Consider the following 22,438-nt stretch of genomic DNA (forward strand, 5'->3'; position numbering starts at 1 on the left):
ACCGAGAAGACAGAAATGGTATAAGTGGAAAAGAAATAGGAGAAACTTCAAATCTAGACCTATGCCATCAGTCTCCAGTAGAACACAGCTTCTGATGCAAATAGATGCACATGATTGTGTCAAAAAAAAAATCACTAGTAGATATCCTTTAAATGAAAAGCGCAAAATATCAAAAACATTGAAGAAAACAAGAAAGAAAACTCAAGCAAAACCTAAATACCAGGACAAGAATTCAACCATGACACGAGTTGAATGGAGAAAGAAGTATCAAGAGTTGAAGAAATATCTAAAGGAGATATATACCACTAAAATGGAAACCACCAAGGAGGAAGGTAAAGATGTAATGAGTGTTCCATCCATTACAAGAAATAACCAAAAAATCATAGTCAAACAACCTGTCAGGGAACTATGAAAACAGGGTGAGTTCTACGAAGAACCTGAAAAACGCAAAAAAGATAGATCTGGCCGAACCAGGAGAAGAGCCTAGACCTTCCTACATTGCAAACGACTTGATAGAAGAAGAAGAAGAAGAGCTTTTGTTAAGTTTACTGAAAGAATACCGAGATATCTTTGCTTGGTCTTATAAGGATCTCAAGGGTCTTGATCCAGAAATCTATCAACATACCATACCTATGAGAGATGATGAAAAACCAAGCAGACAGAAGCCATATACTTATAGTGAAACATTTTCCAGAAATATCAAAGAGGAGATAGAAAATCTAAAGGAAGCCGAATTCATTTATGAAATTGACCACCACGGTACACCACCCCAAACCATGCGGCTGCGACCACCTTCACTCAAGTGTTGACCAGGCAGGAAATTGATCATGCACAGTATGTACTTACAACATTGAAAGGCACAAAGAAAGAAGGAAAAATACACATATATGGGTGCTCTTGAAGTGTTGACAAGGATAGCATATCATGCTACTGGTATGGCCGACAATTTACCGCTAGCCCTAGATTAGAACACCTGGATTGTGGCTACTCAACCTTCTCCAAGAACCACCTGTTCAAGAAAGAGAGTGTATAAGTCAGACGAAGAATCTACAGAAAGCTCCCATGAAGCTCATAGCAGTGAAAGCTCGGACAACAAAGAAAGACGGGCAAGAATTGAAGAAATGAAAAAGAAAACAGTAGCCGCACACCAAGAAGAACCTCAGCAAAAGAAGCTACATCGAGCTGCACTTGGATCTTTTGTACTGACAGAGTAGTGGTTAGAAGTTCATTGGTTACTTCTGTTAGCTGTTGATCTTTGCTCTTGCATGCATTGGATAATTTAGTCAAAAGCTCTCCCAGCTCTTCCATCTCTTTCTGCTGCTTCTCCTTTGCAAGCTGGTGTTGTTCATTAGTTACTTCTATTAGCTATTGATCTTTGCTCTTGCATGCATTGGATAATTTAGTCAAAAGATCTCCCAGCTCTTCCATCTCTTTCTGCTGCTTCTCCTTTGCAAGGTGGTGTTGTTCTGCTTCATCTTTCATTTCTTTGATGTGTCTTTGTAGATATAGAATGATGTTCATACTGTCATGTAGCTCTCCTTGTAGAGCATCAATGACTAGATCAATCTCCTTAGCCTTAGCACTGCAGCTAAGTGCAATTGTTCGCATTTTATATGTCATCAACTGCATCTGCTTGGCATATTCATTGACCTGCATGATGACTTCGTCATTTGTTTCCCATTCAACAAGCTCTACTTGGGGCTGTCTAGAGGTTTTGTCCGTTTTTGTTTGTGGTTCTTTAGGTGGTGATGTGGTTTTTGCTCGTGGTTGTGGCGGGGTTCTACTTCTCTTCCTTGAGGCGTTGCGGTTGCCTTGGCTGCTTCTTGAGGCTTCATGGATGCCTTGGCTATTTCTGGCTGGGTTGTTGTACAAGGTCCTGCCTTAGTTTGTTCTGTTTCTTTTGGCTATTCAAAACTTGCTTCTACCTATTTTTCAGACTCTTTTTTGCCTTCATTGGGTTTAGTTGTTGGTGAAGGGCTTGGGCTTGGTATTGGTTGGTCTTCTTGCTCCGTAGTGGGTAAAGTGGGTTTCGGAGACATCTCCCCCAGTCGTGATGTGATTCACTCTGTTTAGTAGTCTCGGCTTGTCTTTGTTGCTCGGTCGCTTCTTCCTTTGCTTTTCTTTCAGCTTCTTGAGCTTCTTTCAACTTTAAGGCTTCTGCCTTTGCATACATGCACTCAAGAAAATCCTTGGGATCCTCTGTTCCTTTTCGTGCAGGGTTCTTGGTTATGGGTCCTCTTATATCTCTTGGAACCCATCTTTCAGGGTCCTGACCTATAGCTTGGCGGCTCCTTTCATGTAAAGTAAATGGTTCTTCTTTCTTCCCTAATGAAAGGGCTGAAATCACATCTCTAAAGTCGGGATCAATAGCGTACTTATCTATCATTGAAGATAGATCATTGTGAGTTGCTATGGAAACCGCATTCACTCTCGGCCGTCTTGAGAGTGCATCAGCTACTTGATTATGCTTGCCAGCAATGTGAGCAATATGAAAATGAAATTGCGAAAGGAAATTTGCCCACCTCATTTGTTTGTCGGAGAGCTTGGTGTGCGTCATGAAGTACTTAAGACTTTGGTGATCCGTTCGCAGAATGAAAGGAGTCCCCAATAAATAGTGCTTCCATGAGTCTAAGGCATGTAGAACTGCAAGGAGTTCCTTTTCATATATGCCCAGAGCTTGCTCAACAGGGTCGAGCCTTCGACTCTCATAGCCTATGGCGTGCCCTTCTTGGAGCAAAACAGCTCCAAGGCAATCACCACAAGCATCACATTGGACCTCAAATGGTTTTGAGAGATCCAGTAGTGTAAGCACAGGTTGAGAGATAAGCTTTTCTTTAAGCTTTTCGAAAGCATTTTTCTCCTTAGCAGACCATGTATACCTAACGCTTTTCTTTGTTAGGTCATGTAATGGTCCCGCAATTTGTGAGAACTTTTCTATGAAGCGTCTATAGTATGCACACATACCTATAAAGCTTCTTAGTTCATGAAGATTCCTTGGTTTAGGCCATCCTTTTATTACCTCTAACTTTGATGGATCCATTTGGATGCCATCTTGAGAGATAATGTGACCTAAATACTGAATCTCTTGCAAGAAAAATTCACTTTTCTTTCGATTAACATAAAGTTTATTCTCTCTTAAAACTTGAAATATTACCTGGAGGTGTTGCTTGTGTTCGTCTAATGAATTAGAGTAGATGATAATATCATCAAAGAACACTCTAGTGAAGGTTCGATGAGGCCTGAACAGCTTCTCCATCAAGCGGTTGAATGTGGCTGGTGCATTGGTCAAGCCAAAAGGCATGACAATGTATTCGTAAAGACCAAGTGTGGTGCGAAATGCGGTCTTTACAATGTCTTGATCAACTATCCTTATTTGATGATAGCCACTTTTTAGGTCAATCCTACTGAAGTAGGTTGATCCTTGTAGCTTATCAAATAGGTCTTCTACCCGTGGAACAGGAAACCTATTTTTGATAGTGATCCTATTTAGTGCTCTATAGTTAACACACATACGATATGTGCCGTCTTTTTTTTGCACTAATAGCACCGGTGAGCAAAATGGAGATGAGCTAGGCCTAACCATGCCCTTCTCAACTAGCTCATGCACTTGCCGCATAATCTCCTCTTGTTGAGCTTGAGAAACTCTATAAGGAGGTTTGTTAGGCGGTGAACTTCCTCGAAGAAGTTCAATTGCATGGTCATCATTACCTCGTTTAGGAGGTAGCTCACAAGGGATGTCATCAATAAAAACATCTTGAAACCCCTTGAGAAAATTGGATAACTCTAATTCCTTTTGGTTGCTTTTATTTTCTTTTGCTAAAGCATTAGGTTCATTTTGAAAATCTTTAACAAAAATCATGTACATGGAAATAGAGCTCTTTATTGACTTGTTGAAAGCTGGTGTATGTACAATGGGGATAGTGTTACCCATTTCCTTAGCATATATATACATGTCTTTTTCCCTGAACTTAAAGGAGATTTTCCTTTCAGGAAATTTAACATCGACAGCCAGGCGGTCAAACCATGGTGCCCCTAGGATTACATCCTCATGCTTGAGAGGAGAGATAAAGAATTCCTCTTTGTCCACATAGCCTTGGACATGAAGCCTCAATTTCCCGATTAAGGGAGTGACTGAAGCTTCTTGCCCCTTGAAGGCACTGTCTGCGGGTAGGACATCTCCCATCTCGTAAGATTGTATGCCTAGCTTGGTGGCCAACTCTATAGATATAAAATTGTGAGTAGAACCAGGGTCAAAGAGAATAAAAGCATCATGTTCTCTTACCTTTCCCCAAGCATGGCATAGAGGAGATCCTTTGTGGTGAGTTTGGTGAGTCTCCTCCTCTTGGATTTCAACCAAGGAAGCTCTAGGAGGATCTTGGCGGTTGTTCTTTTGGGGACAAGCGCGGTACGCATGCCCTTGTTCGCCGCACTTGAAACACCGGTTATCCTTGCGATAACGCTCAAGCTCTTCAGGAGAGAGTTTGTTCTTACCTTTGTAAACTCCCTTCTCTTTAGCTTTGTTGGAGTTGCCCTTAGGAGACTTTTGGACATTGTCCTTCCCCTTAGGCTCATTGGAACCCTTGTTTTCCGGGGGCTTATTATTTCTTTTAGCCCCCGTTTGGAAATTGATTCGAGAGGCCACCATAGTATGGTGTATTACTGCCGATATGGTACGTGGTCTTTGGGAGTTGACATACTCCGCCATTTCTTCGGTTAAGCCCGCACAAAATTGTTGCTTTTGTTCTCCAAAATCCAACTTTTGAAAGACAGTGGCTTTGAGTTGTAGGTCCCAAAACTTGTCTACATATTTGTGGATGGATTCATTGGGAGAGAGATTCAAGCTTCGCCATTCGGTGAGTACTTTGTCTTTGGCATCGGTGGCCAAAAACTGCTTCATAATGGAAGCTCTCAAAGCTTTCCATGTTCATGGAGCTTCATTGTTGGCTCGTAGGCTAGACCACCATTGCCTGGCGGACTTTTGAAAGTGCATAGCTACATGGCGTAGCTTAGAGGACTCCGTGAAGCCCTCATCTCCAAACGCCGCATCGAACTGTTGGATAAAGGCCAAGACTTTGTCCGTAGCACCAATGGTACCATCATAGGTAAGGAAAGAGATGCTCTTCCCTCCCTCCTTGAACTTCTTTAGCTTGGATGACCTCTTCCATGCGGCATAGGATTTCCTATGGCCTCTTCTTTTTGATGGTTCAAAGGTTGCACCATCACTTTATTCAGAAGGTGAAGAATTTGAAGAAGGTGGAGAAGAGGGTGACCTCTTTCTCGCCTTTTTCTTGTCTTGATCTTCGTTGTCTTCACCATCACTTTCATAAGAGGAAGAGGGTGTCCTCTTTCTCTCCTTTGTCTTCTCTTCATTTTTATCATCCCTCTTTGAATTATGGCGTGGAGAAGAGTGTGATGGTATTCTCCGCTTTGGTGGTGATGGAGAGCGTTTAGCCCGCCGTCTTCATGGAGCCATCCCCGTCGAGGTGGTGGGAGACTCACTTCTTTCTCGTTCCTTCGGTGGAGGCTCTTGAGTTCTCCTTTGAGAAGGAGATGCATCATCAAGAAGTAAATTCTTGAGCCCTTCGTACGGATTCTCTTCTTCTTCCCGAATCGGAGAGAGACCTCTTTTGGTAGTCTCACAAGGAGGCTTCCTAGGTGTTCTCTCATCATGGTGATGAGCTTGGAGAATCCGTGAACATGGATTGCCCATGGCTTGTTGAAGCCTAGAAACAAGATAGTTAACAAGCATTGAAGCATTAGTAGTAGCTTGCTCATGAGCAAAATCAAAGTTATCAACATTAATTTCACTCTCTTTACTATTGTCAGCCATTCTAACAACTTTTAGGTGTACTTTGGCACTTCAAGCCCTAGTTGCTACTCCTCTTTACCCCTTTAGAAAAAGCACTCAAGCTGCTATACCCGCAGCTCGAATATCATTAATTGCAAGGAATAGAAGAGAGGGTCTTTCAACACCAAAATAGCACCGGCTCTTGTCAAGCTTCTAATAGCTCAATAGTGGTTAAGCCATAGGCAAGCCCCATAGGACTCCACTATTAAGACCATAGCTCTCGATGGTGATGCCCCGTTAACTGCACGAAGGCAGGCGCACTGCAAGGCTGAAAAATCCCTATTCTACTTACTCACAGGCAATTAATAATACCAACCATTTATAGCTAGCTTGAGGACCTCCCTTCTTGAGCAAGAAAAGAGAAACCTTGTGCTCTCATACCAATGTAACATTTAATGGCCTAATAACTTGTGTGTAGCGGAAATTAACATGAACATAGTGGGCATTTCATTAGAATAGATTCCTAATGAGAATTACAAGAGTGCTTGGGTGGAGAGAGCAACAAAAAGCATAACACCTAGTTAGATAGCATCAACAATACTTTCAAAAGAGAGAGAAATTAAGCTATTGACAACAGTTGAGGATCGGATTTTCATGGAGCCGGTCCCCCCTCCAAAAGGCTTTGTATTATGGTTTCTCCCATCAAGAGAGACATTGTACAATACAATTCTTTGTCTTCCTTCAAGACTAGCTAGTGCAATGAAGATGAAAGCTTCATGCACCAAGCAAAAAACTTAGCAAACACAACTTTAATTATCCCCGTTCTCAGACTCAAGACCTCACACACCTTCGAAGATGGTGAGAGCCAGCAGGGTATGAGAGTAGATTGAGAGGAAGAAGGAGTATCTTACGAGAAAGATGTACATCTCCTCACATAATCACTCATACTAGCATAGATTAGCTTAGTAATTAGCTTGGTAGAGGAGATGAGCATGCATTGAAGCTTGGCTCTTGGTTGGATTTGCATCCACATGCCAAGAGTATGTCGATGTAGGCTTCTATCTCACAAGCTTGGAGTAGGTGATGAGTTCTCCATTAAAGCGTGGGAAGAGATAGTCTTCTCTTTCTTCACACATGAGATTTTGTGAGTGTGCGTGTGATAATGCCTTGCAAAAATCAGCCCCCACTCTCTCTCTTGGGCGAGCCCTCTTGCTAATTGCTCTTGCAGGCTCCTCATTGGACCTCCCCAAGTCAAGCCAATGGCTATTAAGCAGCATAAGTGATAGCCTTCTGACATGTGTCCCCCTTTCCCCTTTTGTGAGAGCTTTAGGTAATTTAATAATTAAACTAAACTCTCATTGGACCCCTTTGCCTCCTGGCCAATAGGAATCAGGCAAGCCATGGGGCTCCTGAATGCTCATTGGACCCCTTGGGAGACTGTCCAATAGTCTTCTAGGAGACTTAATTCTCATTGGTTCTTTTATTAACTGTTTTTAAATTAATTAAACTAGATTTACTCTAGCCTAATTCTCATTGGTCCACCTCCAAGGCCATCCAATAGGAATTGGGCACACCTTGTGGGCATCTGGGCTAGGGAGCTGACATGTGTCCCTAATTTCCTTTGTGTAAAGGAAGCCTCTGTGTGTGTGTGTGTGACTTTCTCTCTCATCCCCTAGAAGAAGGGCTCGCCCCCTCCCAAGTAGGGATATGCAAAGACTTTTTAGTTACACACAAAGCATCCAATTTCCCCTAGGGTTGACCTTCGGACACAACCTTTGAATTTTGGAACCTTAGCATTTTGGAAGTCTTAATGGGCTGAACCTTAGGGTCTTTTTAGCCCATTGTTGCACATGGCTCTTTTGCAGATGCCCCCCCCTTTGGATCCCTATTTTCCCTCCTTTGGATCCCTACTGTGGCCGGTCTGCTAGCTTAACCAATATTCTAGCTTTTTCTCCCCTAGCACTTCCCCACATTAAATGATCAGTTTAATATGAGAAAATCATTTAGGAGAATTAGATATTGATTATTATGACACAGTGTCAAGTGAAAAAAGTAGAAAGGCCCAAAATGACAAGCATGGGGCAGGTGGAGTCCTATCTGCTTACCTTGGTTTATATTATTGGGCCCAATTTTTTAAGCAAGTTCTTTGTCTCGGGTGTAGGGTGTCCAAGGAAAATCCAACGATGCCCCTTAGCCAAGTTCATAGGTTGTAGATGACATTGTTCCAAAATTGCATGTGAATATTACTGGCAAGGCTAGTGAGGTTTGATATCATCGGCATATTTTTGAGACTTTGTTTTTATATTTCTTGGTTTTTTTTGGTAGGCTGCATGCAAGAAACCCAAGGATCAGAAGGACCAGCCCATGCCCAATTCCTTGAGAAGTGAAATCACATGTGGAGCATTAAATCATCTTGGATAACTAGAATGAAAGTTCAATCCCTTTCCTCTTGTCTAACACATTGGGTTTGTGGGGTTGACAATGTAGCACTTTGTTTTGCTCTTTCAATGTCCGTATCACTTCTTAGTCTTCTTGTTATAGACAAATACACAAATCAACACATACAGATAATAACAGACAAATATAGACCTATACACAAAGGGGATGTGCAAGCATGAAAATATGCGATGTTGCTCAAGCAAGAGGAATGGGAGGACATGTAAATAACTCAAAACCTATGCCTCAATAAAATAAGAGAAAAGGGAGCACATTCCCTGACAGATACACCCAAGCATCTGATTCTAAGCCCAATCATAGAGGTTGTGGAGCCAAGCACATATGCTTGAAGAAAGAGGCATGTAGTTTTGGGATGGAAACCCTAAAGCCTCACATCACCTTTGATGTGTAGTTTGTATGACCTTTGTGACCTTCAAAGACTCATATTGTCACCTTCACCATGGCATTTGAAGAACATATAAATGAAACCATAAAGGGGCATCCACCCTATAGTTGGTGGGAACCTACCCCTAGAGACAATCTACACACAAATCACGTCGATTGTCACAGCAAGAGTAGGACCAAGGGGGCATAGCCCTAAGCTATGCATGCAGGTTCAAGGGTCTCTTAAAATAAAGCCTAAGAGACTATAAAAGGAGAGAGGTTGGGTGTAGAAGGGCATGTAGTAGTATCTGTGCCATTTCACTAATATCAAACCTTAGGTATCTCTCTCTCTTGCACCTTGAGGAAGGAGGGGATGGAAGAGCGGCCTAGAAAGATACATGAAGCATGCAAAGGGAAGAGGAGGCATGGAGTTTGATCATGTGCCTACAAGTCAATGATTGGAGTGTCATTTTTCTTGGCATATATGATAGCAATGATTGATTGGCACTAAATTTTGAGGAAAAAATTGAGTTTTCTTATCAATTTATGCTTGATTGTTGCATAGTTATGCTTAATTCTCATTCATGCGTGTCGATTTGGACTTGCAATGAAATTAAATCACAATATACAACTTAATTCTTGCTTAATTAAGTTGGTGTGGCTTGTTTGGGCTTGCATGCAATAATGCATCCATTTGAGGCATGACCATGAGGAAACTTGGGTGGCCAAGAAGCTTGGTCGAGGAGAGGAGAGGGCACGGGAAGTATCACCTTCACACACACACACACACACACACGAGCAAATAGATGACCTTCACCAAATTGGCTATAGAGAAGCTCATTTCGCTCGCTCTAGGGAGGTGCTCCTTTATTGTTTCTTGGCTACTAAAAAATTAAAAGGTATTCTTAATGGTTTCAAAAAAATTAAAAGGTATTCCTAATTCAAAGATTCCCTCAATAACAATAAAAACAATGTGTTATGTAGATTTGCAACAATATTAGCAGGACGTGAGAATGATGAATACAACATTGAGAGAGAGAGAGAGAGAGAGAGAGAGAGAGAGAGAGAGAGAGATTGCAAGGATAGTTTAAAGAGAAGAAAACAATGAACGAAATATAAAGTAGAAGCAAAACACAAATATACAATGTGAAGTCCACCACCTCTTTATATGGACACAAAAGGTCTTTTGACTTTCCACAATCATGTGTCTTTTGACTTTCTATCTTCATATGTCTTTTGACTTTCCACATTCATTGTCTTTTTATTTCCTAAACTCACCTCTTTACTTATGCACTTAATATGTTTTGAAAGACTTTTTATTTTTCGGAGATTGGGGAGACCTAATTTGTTCAATTTTGAACATTTTTGCTTTTTCTTGCTTTTTTTGTGAAAATTAGAAGCAAAACACAAATATACAATGTGAAGTCCACCACCTCTTTATATGGACACAAAAGGTCTTTTGACTTTCCACAATCATGTGTCTTTTGACTTTCTATCTTCATATGTCTTTTGACTTTCCACATTCATTGTCTTTTTATTTCCTAAACTCACCTCTTTACTTATGCACTTAATATGTTTTGAAAGACTTTTTATTTTTCGGAGATTGGGGAGACCTAATTTGTTCAATTTTGAACATTTTTGCTTTTTCTTGCTTTTTTTGTGAAAATTAGAAGCAAAACACAAATATACAATGTGAAGTCAACCACCTCTTTATATGGACACAAAAGGTCTTTTGACTTTCCACGTTCATGTGCCTTTTGACTTTCCACCTTCATATGTCTTTTGACTTTCCACATTCATCTGTCTTTTTATTTCCTAAACTCACTCTTTACTTATGCACTTAATATGTTTTGAAAGACTTTTTATTTTTTCGAGATTGGGGAGACCTGATTTGTTCAATTTTGAACATTTTTGCTTTTTCTTGCTTTTTTTTTTTGTGAAAAGCAGGTCCGGATCCTTAACTTACGAGGTCTAGGGAAGTTAGGGTTCAATTTCATAAAAATCTTCTTTTTGGGTGTTTTTTCTACTTTTTAGTGAAAAGCAAGTCCGTTTCCTAGTTTAGGTAGGCTAGGTGAAACCATGGTTCAATTTCAAAAAAAAAATATGCTTTTCACGCTTTTTGGCATTCCTAAAAAGCAATGCGTTTGTTAACATTATCCAACCCCAAAAATATTTATTTATCGTATAAGTGAAAAAAAAACATATGGTGAAGAAGCGAGATTCAACAAAATTCTACGAGAATTATTTTCATAAAAAATGGCACCATAAATTTGTGGGAGCGGTACGGTAAGTGTGGTGATTATATCGAGGCTCGCGGTGCAGTTAAGATTACGTACAATTTCATTAGTTACTTAGATATCATATTACTGATTGGGTTACAGGAGGAAAATTAAATCCTTTGGCTAGAGTTGACTTGCAAAAGGAAGGCCATGTTTTTAGCAAAAATCCCACAAGAAGGAGCTATTCCAAGCTAGAAAGGGGGTGCCCTATTTTGCCTTGGAGGACACTCCAAGCTGCAAGAGAAGCATATAAAGAGCGGTAGAGCTCAATTTTGGGGGCTAGTAGTTACATAGAATACATCGAAAGTCTACGTACGTATTATACAGAGGTGGTGCAACACCATCTTTATAACTATCCTTCTCTCATTTGTGGAAAGAAGAAGAAGAAGAACCATCTTTCATCTTACTATATTCTCTTCTATTTTTATAGTGTACATGCTCTACATCAACTTCGTCACATAATTCTATATGTAGCTCTCATCACTGCTCTCTTGCAGGAAAGCAATAAGCCTTTCAATCATCAATTATCACTTCTTGTTTAGAGTAAGAATCCTAAACTCCATAACCACCATCTCATTCTCTCTGTATTCTCTATTGGGGTGTGTGACACATCCGCACCACCACACGTTGTCGTGACGCTCCACGTCCATAGGTGAAGCTTTAATATAACACAAGATTCTAGACGTTATTATTGCTCAAACGGATTATTGATTGCCATCCCTTGGAGTATATTGCTTGTGTTGTTGTACTCGCCAAAGCCATTGTTGATACATATAACTACTACAATGTACTTTAGAGAGCAGTAAGTGCGGCTAATATAGCGGTGACAAGGATACTTCAGTTCGATATGTGTTCGAAGATGCTTTGGTTGATATGTAAACCAAAAGAAGTGCTATGTGATGTTCCATTTCTCAAGTATTTCAATATGATGTACTTCAAGAAGCTTAAAATGTGTTTGAGGAGCTTGTTGCCCACCGAGATCGGTTTGGCGGCATGGCTTAGTAAAGAGTGGAGATATTCGATGCAAAGGGATGGCTTCTCTTCAATGCATTCACCTATACGTATGCCTTGAAGGTGAAGATCGGCATTATTTTAACCCACATGCAAGACCAGTGTGAACAGCCGCTTAAAGTAATAAGAAGCAAGGTTTTTTTTAAAGGAAATATTTCATGAGTTAAGGGGTTGCAGTAAAAATAGAGGTTGATGAGCTTTATAAAAAAAAAAACGGCACGCAAGGGCGGAGCCATCGAAAAGCAGACAGCACAGGGGAAGATGAAAAGCCGTCAGAGAGAGGGGACGAGGCCGCCAGAAGAAAAGTAGCAGGTTGACGAGCGCATAACTGTCAGGGGCCGCCCATGACGAAGAGGAGGACGAGCTGACAGTGGGGTTGCTTGTGGTGAAGACAGCAGGAGAGGAAAGAGTTGAATCGAGCTGGTGGTGGTTTGGAAGCTGAAGGAGCAGAGGCGGGCCTGAGAGGGAAGAGAACGCGTGCGCGCGCGAGCAAGGCAGGCCGAGAACTGCAGGAGCTGGTGGAGAGAGCACGAGGAGGCTCTGCTAGCTCTGTTGTCGAGTGCATGAGCAAGAGGGTGGCAATTGGCACTCATGAATAGAGAAGGAGGATTGTGTCCTTTGCGTGCATGAAAGCAGTGCCACAAACTTCCAAAGGAAGGCTGCAAGCTGAGGACAGGGCGGCCAACACAAGCGAGAGAGGAGTATTATTATTTGGACGACAAGTTGGGCATGATATGTCAGTGTCCAACAAGGAGCAGACCGAGAAATTTAACTTGTGATTCGGGAAGGCACGAAGGGTAGAAACTTCATCGAGACCAAAAACATCAAAGGAAGAAGATCGTTAGTGTTCAGAATAAAGCAAGGACGAGAAGTTGAAGTTCACAAAGAGTAATGACAATGGAGAAGCAGATCTTTAGCAATTTTCAGAGGTTTGTTTGAATTTAAAGAAAACTCAAGCAAGTGACGACAAAGTGAGTGCAAGTGAAGGTGGTCGAGAAGAGCAAGGGAAGAGCATTGAGGCCATACAATTTTGGCATTTTCTCTTCCGCTCACAGTCTCGGTGGGACCAAGAGCACTTGTTGCCTATTGCGATCAAGTTATTATTTTTTTTGTATTTAGATTTTAGTTCATTTAGGTAATTCAATTCAAGGTGTTCTTTCGTGCTATATTCTCTTGAAATGTGCATCTTCCTCTCACCGTTTCCCACAGCGAGCAGCCCGGTGCTGACCCGGCTCAACTCGTGCACATAAAAATCCCCCGACATCTTTGGTGAACCCGACGTGAAAGCGAGCCGGGGTGGGACTTGGTAGCATAAGATGTCGACACCACAGGAAGTAGCAATGCAACAGATGATGCAGCTGTTCGCAGCCTATATGGAGCAGCAACAGGCTTCTCAACAGTAGTACCAACAAAGTGAACGTATTCGTCAAGCAAGGTATACAGTAACTGAAAAAGCTGCAAAGATTTGAAGGTCGTGATATTTCAAAATTTTGTACTGTTTATGAACAATCTATGGAGGATTATGGAGTTAATGATCATGACTCAGTGGAAGGTTTTCACTTAATTGCGGCTCCTGAGCTTAGGGCTCGAATTGAAGAAATTCCGATAACACATGGTGCAAATTGGCAGGAGTTTAAGAAGGCTTTACAAGAAGAGTATTTTCTCGAAGATTCTCAACGAGTTACCAAGCAAAGCTTTATGAAATGGATACAACAGAAGGATAAAGGTTTATCTGCGAGAGAATTGCTACGAGCTTTTGAAAAGAAGTTTGAACAGTTATCTACTGCTGAGCAGAAAACAATGCAACCGGAAAAGGTTGAGCTATTTATTCAAGCAGCAGATTCGCGCCTTCAGAAGAGCTTGGTACACCTGCTCGAGGATCCATCTGGTGAGTTGGGCTTAACTTCTGATTGGAAACTGGTTACAGAAGCTGTTAATATGATTGTAAAGCGACAAAAGAGGGTGGACAAGTTCATAGTGGCTGATCCTATGGAAGTGCTCGAAGAGGACCTAGTGGAGAAGCCGAAGCCCAAGCTGGAGGAGCCAGTCCTTGATGAGCTGGTAAAAGGTATACAAGAGTTGAATTTGAATTTGAAAGCTGTTAAACTTGATGGTTTGAGTGCAAGTGGATCTTCTTCAGAACCCAGACAACGTCCTCCACAACAAGAATGGGATAAAGGATGCATGTGGTGTGATAGCTTAGATCATATACGCAAAAATTGTGATGATTTTAATGAAGCTTATAAGAAGAACACAGTTTTTTGGAAGGACGGCAAGCTGCATCTTAAGGAAACTGGTGAACGTCTACGTTTTAACTATGGGAAGGGCGGTATGAAGAAGCTGGTTGAGGAGATGCAGCACAATGTCTCTAGGGTTGATGCAACAACTTATGGATTACACGTATGCAGTGCGGAGGATGAAGAAAGTACCAAGGCTAAAAGAAATCTATGCCCATATGCTTTGAGGACAGCTGACAAAGGTAAAATAACTCGTGACACATTAAGTCAAGCTGGGAATTACATTCGACAAACTACGGGGTGGTCAGATCCTGTAGATTCTCTTTCTGTGTATGCCTTTCTTGCAAAATCTCAGGCTAATGAAGCTATGGTGGAAGAGAAGCGCAAGAGAGATGAAGACATTGTGGGCTCATCAAAACGAGCTACGAGGACTAGCGGCAAGAAGGAAGAAGGGGCAAGTTCTACAGAAGTTCTTACACCTGAAGTGGTTATGGAAGAGGCACCAAAAGATAAAAAGCAAGGTAAGCCAAAAGGGCCTTCTTACAAGTTAAAATCTGATATTGAATTGGCTACAAATCTGAAGAAGGTATTTGAGGAACGCATTCTCAATAGCAAGGTGGAACTTACTTTGGGCGATGTCTTGGGCATTGCTAAACGTGAATTTCATGAGGAGATCATTGATATTATAAAGAGAAAGCGGCAAGTACTAGTCAAGCAAGAACCTGATGCGGTCAAGAGCCAAGTGATTCAGCATGTAGAATCGATTCTGGATGCTTATGAGTTAGAGATTGAAGAAGAAAGTTTACAGTCTACAGTGATCTCCAATCAAGTTACACCCGAGGTAAGACATGTTCACTTCAATAATGATGATGGTGAGGAAGCAGTACCTAGGAGTCATTTTTTCAGAACACATTGGGCGAGAGCCACTACAGAGACAATTGTTAAGATTGGTGATATTGATGAGCCTATTCTAGCACTTGTGGATCATGGTTCAAAAATTAATTTGATGTCAAAAAGCTTGTACCAGAGAGGGAAATGGCCTATTGATATGGATCATGGTTGGCGGATTCGAGCTACCAACACCCAGCCTGGCGATTTATATGGTGCATGTGCAAATGTCAAGGTTACAACTGGAGATATTTGTGATGAACATAACTTTTTTATACAGGAACATCCACTTATCCTAGGGCAACCTTACATCACAACTGTGTGTATGGAAACAAAGGTTTTGGATGATGGTTCAGCATTTGCAAGGATTCGAAGTAAAGATGGTAAGAGAGCGGTTCAATTTTTGACTGTTTGTGTTGATCATGTCAGGAATAAAGATAGCTTAAGATACTGAGCCTTTGCCAAGGGTTCGGAAAGAGTTTAAAGAGTACAGGTTTGCTCAGGATTTTCTTGGGGTGCCACTATAGAGCGGGACGATAGTGGTATAGGGAAGAAGAAGTTCTCGCAAGAAGAGACTTTTTCTTCGGGGTTTCTGGGACTAACATCTGAAGGTTAGTTTCATATAGGAAGTTCATGGAGCTATCTAAGTGGGAGAAGCAATATGTGGTAAGTGTTCAAAGTGATTTGCAGGGATGTGATGTACTTGAACATGATGATGTTATCTCAGGAGTCTTTGAAGAAGTTTCTTATGTTGATACGATGTCAGAACTCGAAGTTATCAAGAAGTGTAGGTTGCAAAGTGGGACTAAATTTGTGCGAGTGCATTCGATGGACATGTATTACATTCTAATGGAGGTAAGTAAAGAATTGGGTGGTGCTTTTGAAGTGCAGGTGGATACAAAGTACAAAACTGTTGCAAAGAAGGTCAGGCCTGTAGCTACCCCACTCCCAGGGGAGAGTGAGGAGGTTATCGAAAAAGCTTCACACCAACCAAAGCTAAGGGATCCCAAGAACATTGGCCACAAATTTATTAAAGAGACCTTGAAGCAAATAGTCATTGGTGAAGAAGGGTTTCTTACTGATGAGGAGGTCAAGTGCTTTCAAGAGATGCTTGCAAAACATGGTAAAGCCTTTGCTTTTGAGCCCAGTGAAATTGGATGTGTAGATCCAAATGTTGTAGCACCTATGATTATCTTTACCGTTCCACATATGCCATGGAATTTGCGTCCTATTCCTGTTCCTAAAGCCCATCTACCACAACTTATTGACTTGTTAAATGAAAAGATACGTATGGGTATTTTGGAGCCATCTTGTGCACCTTATTCTAATCGATGGTTCACCGTCCCAAAGAAGAATGGAGCCCTGCGATTTATTCAAGACATGCAGCTAGTAAATAAGGTAACAATTCGTAATGTTGGCACATGACCAATTGTGGACGAGTTTGCAGAAGATTTTGCAGGTAGGGCTATATATTCCATGGGTGATCTTTACTCAGGCTATGATCAGTTTTAGGTTGCTTTTAAGAGTAGAGATCTCACTACTATGTGTACTCCACTTGGGTTGGTAAGGATGTGTACTTTACAGCAAGGTGCCACAAATTCTGTTGCTCACATGATGAATGGCATGAACAAGGTATTAAGAGAATTCATTCCTCACATTACTATGCCTTTTATTGATGATTTGCTAATCAAGGGTTGTGAAGAAGGTTTGAAAGACGAGGTAAAAGATCAGAGGGGGTGCCGAAGCTTTGTTGCTCAACATATTGCAGATTGTGAAGCTATTCTATCTAAACTTGAAGAGGTAAATCTAACACTTTCAGGTCAAAAATCAATTTTTGGTGCCAAAGAAATATTGATTGTTGGACATATGTGTGGGCCACATGGACGACGCCCAAGTCCAGCTAAGGTGGAAGCAATACAAAGGATGAAGAATTCATGCACATCAGTTACTGAAGTCCGTCGTTTTTTGGGTGCTTGCGTGTTTTATCGTATTTGGTTACCTCACTTTGCTCATGTTGCAGAAGTACTTTACCAATTATTAAGAAAAGGGAAAAGATTTGTGTGGGAAGATGTCCATACAAAGTCCATCATGAAATTGAAGAAGATGCTGTTGGATGCTCCTACCTTAAGGAAGGTTGATTATAAATGTGGAAGGCCAGTGATTTTGACGGTTGACACTAGTCCTACAGGCATTGGTTGGGCTATTGGTCAAGATGATGAGGATGGTCATAGATATGCTATTCGGTTTGGTGCAAAGGTTCTTAACACTCGTCAACGAAGTTACTCACACGTTAAGAGAGAGCTTTGGGGCGTTGCTACTGCTCTAAAGTCTGACAAGGAGTGTTTTATTGGAGCTTCAGTTGTAGTGGAGACTGATTGCTTACCATTGATAGGAATGATTACGAATTGCTCCACTCCGGATATTGCTATGTTACGATGGATAGCTTTCATTAAGTCTCTTAATCCTGAATTTTGTCATATTGCAGGAAGGGACAATCCGGTAGCAGATATGTTATCAAGAGCCAGGTATGAAGATGAGGAAGAGATGCTTACAGAGAGTGATAATGTGGGCTTAAAGTTTTATACTTCTTCTCATTTGCATGCAAGTTGTAGTGTTCTTGCTCGTGTTTTTGAAGCTTTTTTAGATGAGATGTACGATGGAGAGTGGATTTTGATAGGCCGTTATCTCAGCACTCTCACCAAGCAAGAGGAATGGAGTGATCAAGAATACAGGAGGATCAGGAAGAAAGATTATGGTTATTTCCTTAAAGATGGGCACTTGTGGAAGCAACCAAAACGTCCACGAGGATCACCACAACCAGTGGTATGTGACAAAGTAAAACAACAACAGGTAATTAAAGAGTTTCATGAGAATTTATGGGTAGGACATAGAGGAGTGTGGGCAACATTTGCCAAGATTAAAGACCACTACTGGTGGAAAGGTATGTACATAGATATTGCTCGATTTGTGGAGACTTGCATGGTTTGTCAACAGTATTCAAATGTGCGACATCGAGATGAGTTACATCCTACTTATCCATTGGCTATGCATTATAAGTGGGTTGTAGATTTGATTACTATGCCAGTCGGTATTTGGAAAATGAGGTATATTGTTCTTGCCAGAGAGGATCTCACTAACCAGGTGGAAGGAAGAGCTTTGCGTACCAAAGCTACAAGTTCAGTATGTAAGTTTTTGCTTGAGAATGTGATTTGCCAATATGGTTGCATTGGGAAGATTACTGCAGATAGAGGAGAATTAGATGCAGATGAAGCTTATGAGTTCTTCGATCGGTTGGGAATCAATTTGGCTCTTACTACAGCATATAATCTGGAAGGTAATGGAAAAGTGAAAGAGGACATCCGCCTATTGTTAAAGCTTTGGCCAAGACTTGTAGAGGAAGAATTGGTGATTGGCCTAAACTTTTACCTTTTGCTTTATGGGCTGACAGAGCTACTCATAGCTTAGTTACAGGATTTATGCCATTTGAACTTATGTATGGGCAAAAGCCAATCATGCCTATAGAAGAGACGATTGTTTCTTGGACCATACTGCCATGGAAATCAGAAATGTCAACTGAAGACTTGCTTGCTATGCGCATTCGGCAGCTTGAAAGACGCCAAGAAGACATTGACCAGGCAATAGATAAGCTCAAGGAGGCACGATTGAAGAATAAAGCTGCATTTGACAAGAAGCATAGATTGAGACCATATACTATCAAAGATGGAGATTGGGTACTTGTTTATGATAGCAGTTTGGAAAATCAATATTCGGCCATGCGTAAAATGGTTAAGAGATGGTTTGGACCTTATGTTGTGCTGCACGTTTATGATAATGGAACTTACAAGCTTAGAGAACTTGATGGCACCAAGCTTAAAGTACCCATTGCAGGAAAGAGGATCAAATTATTCAAGAAGCGAGAAGGACAGGTGGTTCTAGGTGATATAGATTCTGGAGAATGCCAAGAAGATGATGAGATGTATTCGCTAGAAGAAGCTTCTGGCGATACTTTTGCTTATGATGATTAGCAACCTGAAGACGGTTGGCACATGCCGGAGGATGTGCAGGTTCAGAGGGAGTGGATGTCATGACGCTCCACGTCCATAGGTGAAGCTTTAACATAACACAAGATTCTAGACGTTATTATTGCTCAGACGGATTATTGATTGCCATCCCTTGGAGTATATTGCTTGTGTTGTTGTACTCGGCAAAGACATTGTTGATACATATAACTACTGCAATGTACTTTAGAGAGCAGTAGGTGCGGCTAATATAGCGGTGACAAGGATACTTCAGTTCGATATTATGTGTTCGAAGATGCTTTGGTTGATATGTAAACCATAAGAAGTGCTATGTGATGTTCCATTTCTCAAGTATTTCAATATGATGTACTTCAAGAAGCTTAAAATGTGTTTGAGGAGCTTGTTGCCCACCAAGATCAGTTTGGCGGCATGGCTTAGTAAAGAGTGGAGATATTCGATGCAAAGGGACGGCTTCTCTTCAATGCATTCACCTATACGTATGCCTTGAAGGTGAAGATCGGCATTATTTTAACCCACATGCAAGACCAGTGTGAACAGCCGCTTAAAGTAATAAAAAGCAAGGTTTTTTTTAAAGGAAATATTTTATGAGTTAAGGGGTTGCAGTAAAAATAGAGGTTGATGAGCTTTATAAAAAAAAAAACGGCACGCAAGGGCGGAGCCATCGAAAAGCAGACAGCACAGGGAAAGATAAAAAGCCGTCAGAGAGAGGGGACGAGGCCGCCAGAAGAAAAGTAGCAGGTTGACGAGCGCATAACTGTCAGGGGCCGCCCATGACGAAGAGGAGGACGAGCTGACAGTGGGGTTGCTTGTGGTGAAGACAGCAGGAGAGGAAAGAGTTGAATCGAGCTGCTGGTGGTTTGGAAGCCGAACGAGCAGAGGCGGGCCTGAGAGGGAAGAGAACGCGTGCGCGCGCGAGCAAGGCAGGCCGAGAACTGCAGGAGCTGGTGGAGAGAGCACGAGGAGGCTCTGCTAGCTCTGTTGTCGAGTGCATGAGCAAGAGGGTGGCAATTGGCACTCATGAATAGAGAAGGAGGATTGTGTCCTTTGCGTGCATGAAAGCAGTGCCACAAATTTCCAAAGGAAGGCTGCAAGCTAAGGACAGGGCGGCCAACACGAGCGAGAGAGGAGTATTATTATTTGGACGACAAGTTGGGCATGATATGTCAGTGTCCAACAAGGAGCAGACCGAGAAATTTAACTTGTGATTCGGGAAGGCACGAAGGGTAGAAACTTCATCGATACCAAAAGCATCAAAGGAAGAAGATCGTTAGTGTTCAGAATAAAGCAAGGACGAGAAGTTGAAGTTCACAAAGAGTTATGACAATGGAGAAAAGAGTTATGACAATGGAGAAGCAGATCTTTAGCAGTTTTCAGAGGTTTGTTTGAATTTAAAGAAAACTCAAGCAAGTGACGACAAAGTGAGTGCAAGTGAAGGTGGTCGAGAAGAGCAAGGGAAGAGCATTGAGGCCATACACTTTTGGAATTTTCTCTTCCGCTCACAGTCTCGGTGGGACCAAGAGCACTTGTTGCCTATTGCGATCAAGTTATTATTTTTTTTGTATTTAGATTTTAGTTCATTTAGGTAATTCAATTCAAGGTGTTCTTTCGTGCTATATTCTCTTGAAATGTGCATCTTTCTCTCACCGTTTCCCACAGCGAGCAGCCCGGTGCTGACCCGACTCAACTCGTGCACATAAAAATCCCCCGACAACGTGAGAACCCTCTCTAAAATGGAAATCAACAATTTGACATCATGGTGTAGATCATTAGAAGACTCTCTCCCTAATTTATAAAAGAAGCCTTTGCTGCATGTTTTGTATCTGACTTTGCATCCACTCAATACCCACTATTCTAGCCACTTTGTATACATTTTGCAATATATTAATCTACTAATGATTTTCTATCTCCATTAGCGTTAATCTCTCTCTCTCTCTCTCTAATCTCTTATAATTAATTTGCTAATTGAATGGACTGCTATCATTTACACCATAGCCACAAGTCTCAACATGTGGTATCAAAGCTGTCGGTTCACAACTAAGCCTATTAATTACCATTGCATTAGCACTCTCGATAATCCTACTTCCTAATCACCATTTGGGCACGAGCATGCTCCACTACCCTTTGGTGATTCGGAAAAGAAAAATTTTCATTAGCATTGAATCCTTGCATAGTTTTTCATCGTCAATTAGTCTTCACATTTAGTGTATTTACACATAATTTTTATCTTCAATTAATCTCTTCATCATCATGTTCTTGTAGCGTTTCTCGTGTGTGGGAGAAGTTATTGTCAAGAGCTTTCTGAACGACCATTTGCTTGCTCAAATCGGACCTCGCATGGACAACTAATTAACAAATTACATTGCAAGATTAGTGCATTTTTCTCTCTGTGATTTCTTGCAGATTGAAGTTTGAGTGTATGTGTGTGTGTGTGTGTGTGTGTGTGTGTGTAAGTACTTGAGAGCATTTAATGCTCAGAGCCATTGTGACTGTGTGGGATAACTCTATCACTATGTACATATTGTGCTATAGCTCTTTATTTTAAAGGGCTTTTGACCTCTACCAAAAAGTGAATGCCCATTTGTCAACAACATTCATCCCACACACACAAAGTGATGCTACGCGTCCTCTGTGCATGCTACACCCTTTGCTAGAAATCAACCCCAAGCTTTCACTACAGCATGTGGCCTACAGGCCCCGCAACCACCAACATCTGCTAGTTGTTTTGTAAATCCTTGCACCAACATATTAAAGCTCAGGAAAAGCCCATTTTTGTGCTATCTTCTCGTATAACACAGCTAAGTTACACCTATCAGTGCTATCCACATCATTACAAAGCTTTATACAAGACATCAAGCTCCAAGCTCAATACCTTAACGACGTGCAAGCTTGGTGCTGCTTCTACCTACTGGTGGACTTTGCTTTTGGTAGCTGCACTTCCCTTGTTTTGATTCTGCTCATCACGGATTTGAATCCAAGACATTGAGCAATAGCTCTTTGACTTGCTCCAAAGCCAGGTACGGCATCATCTACACCTAGTGATTCATTGGATTCTTTTGTCGACTCTCATTGTGAGTGCTCATCATAAAAAAAATCCTTTGCGGTTCGTGTGCTCACGCTACTGCAAAACCATATTCCATCGTGCCTAGTACTCAGCCTCTCCCCAACCTTCCCTCGTTACTCGACTGCCAAAACCCGTTAGGTCCCGTCTGATTTGTTGACTGTCGACATGTTTTTTTTTTGTTGGTGTTAGCAGCAAGCTAGCTCGAATAACATTTTTTGGAGCTTTTATTGTAAAAACTCTTATTATTTTGATGAATCGGGAATGTTGTTACTCCTACTTTCTAGATAAACAGTGTAAATGATTGGCCGGGGCTA

At 41.4% G+C, this 22,438-nt stretch overlaps 1 protein-coding gene and 1 pseudogene across 1 annotated transcript; both read left to right on the top strand.

The window, feature by feature from the left end:
* Positions 1–12,134: 12,134 nt before the first annotated feature.
* LOC147417080 (uncharacterized) lies at positions 12,135–15,481 on the top strand (annotated as a pseudogene).
* Positions 15,482–16,725: 1,244 nt separating this feature from the next.
* Positions 16,726–20,955, top strand: LOC147417081 (uncharacterized). The gene has a single exon (XM_086507838.1). It carries the CDS (start codon positions 18,500–18,502, stop codon positions 19,046–19,048), a length of 549 nt encoding a protein of 182 aa, XP_086363964.1. The 5' UTR covers positions 16,726–18,499; the 3' UTR covers positions 19,049–20,955.
* The last annotated feature ends 1,483 nt before the right edge of the window (positions 20,956–22,438 follow it).

Source organism: Adiantum capillus-veneris, unplaced genomic scaffold (assembly GCF_014529385.1).
Source record: "Adiantum capillus-veneris isolate H3 unplaced genomic scaffold, ASM1452938v2 Hic_scaffold_325, whole genome shotgun sequence".
Lineage (NCBI taxonomy): Eukaryota > Viridiplantae > Streptophyta > Polypodiopsida > Polypodiales > Pteridaceae > Adiantum > Adiantum capillus-veneris.

What these genes read in the sequence shown, in the direction of transcription:
- LOC147417081 (XM_086507838.1), top strand. Translation starts at nt 18,500, where the DNA reads ATGCCATTTGAACTTATGTATGGGCAAAAGCCAATCATGCCTATAGAA.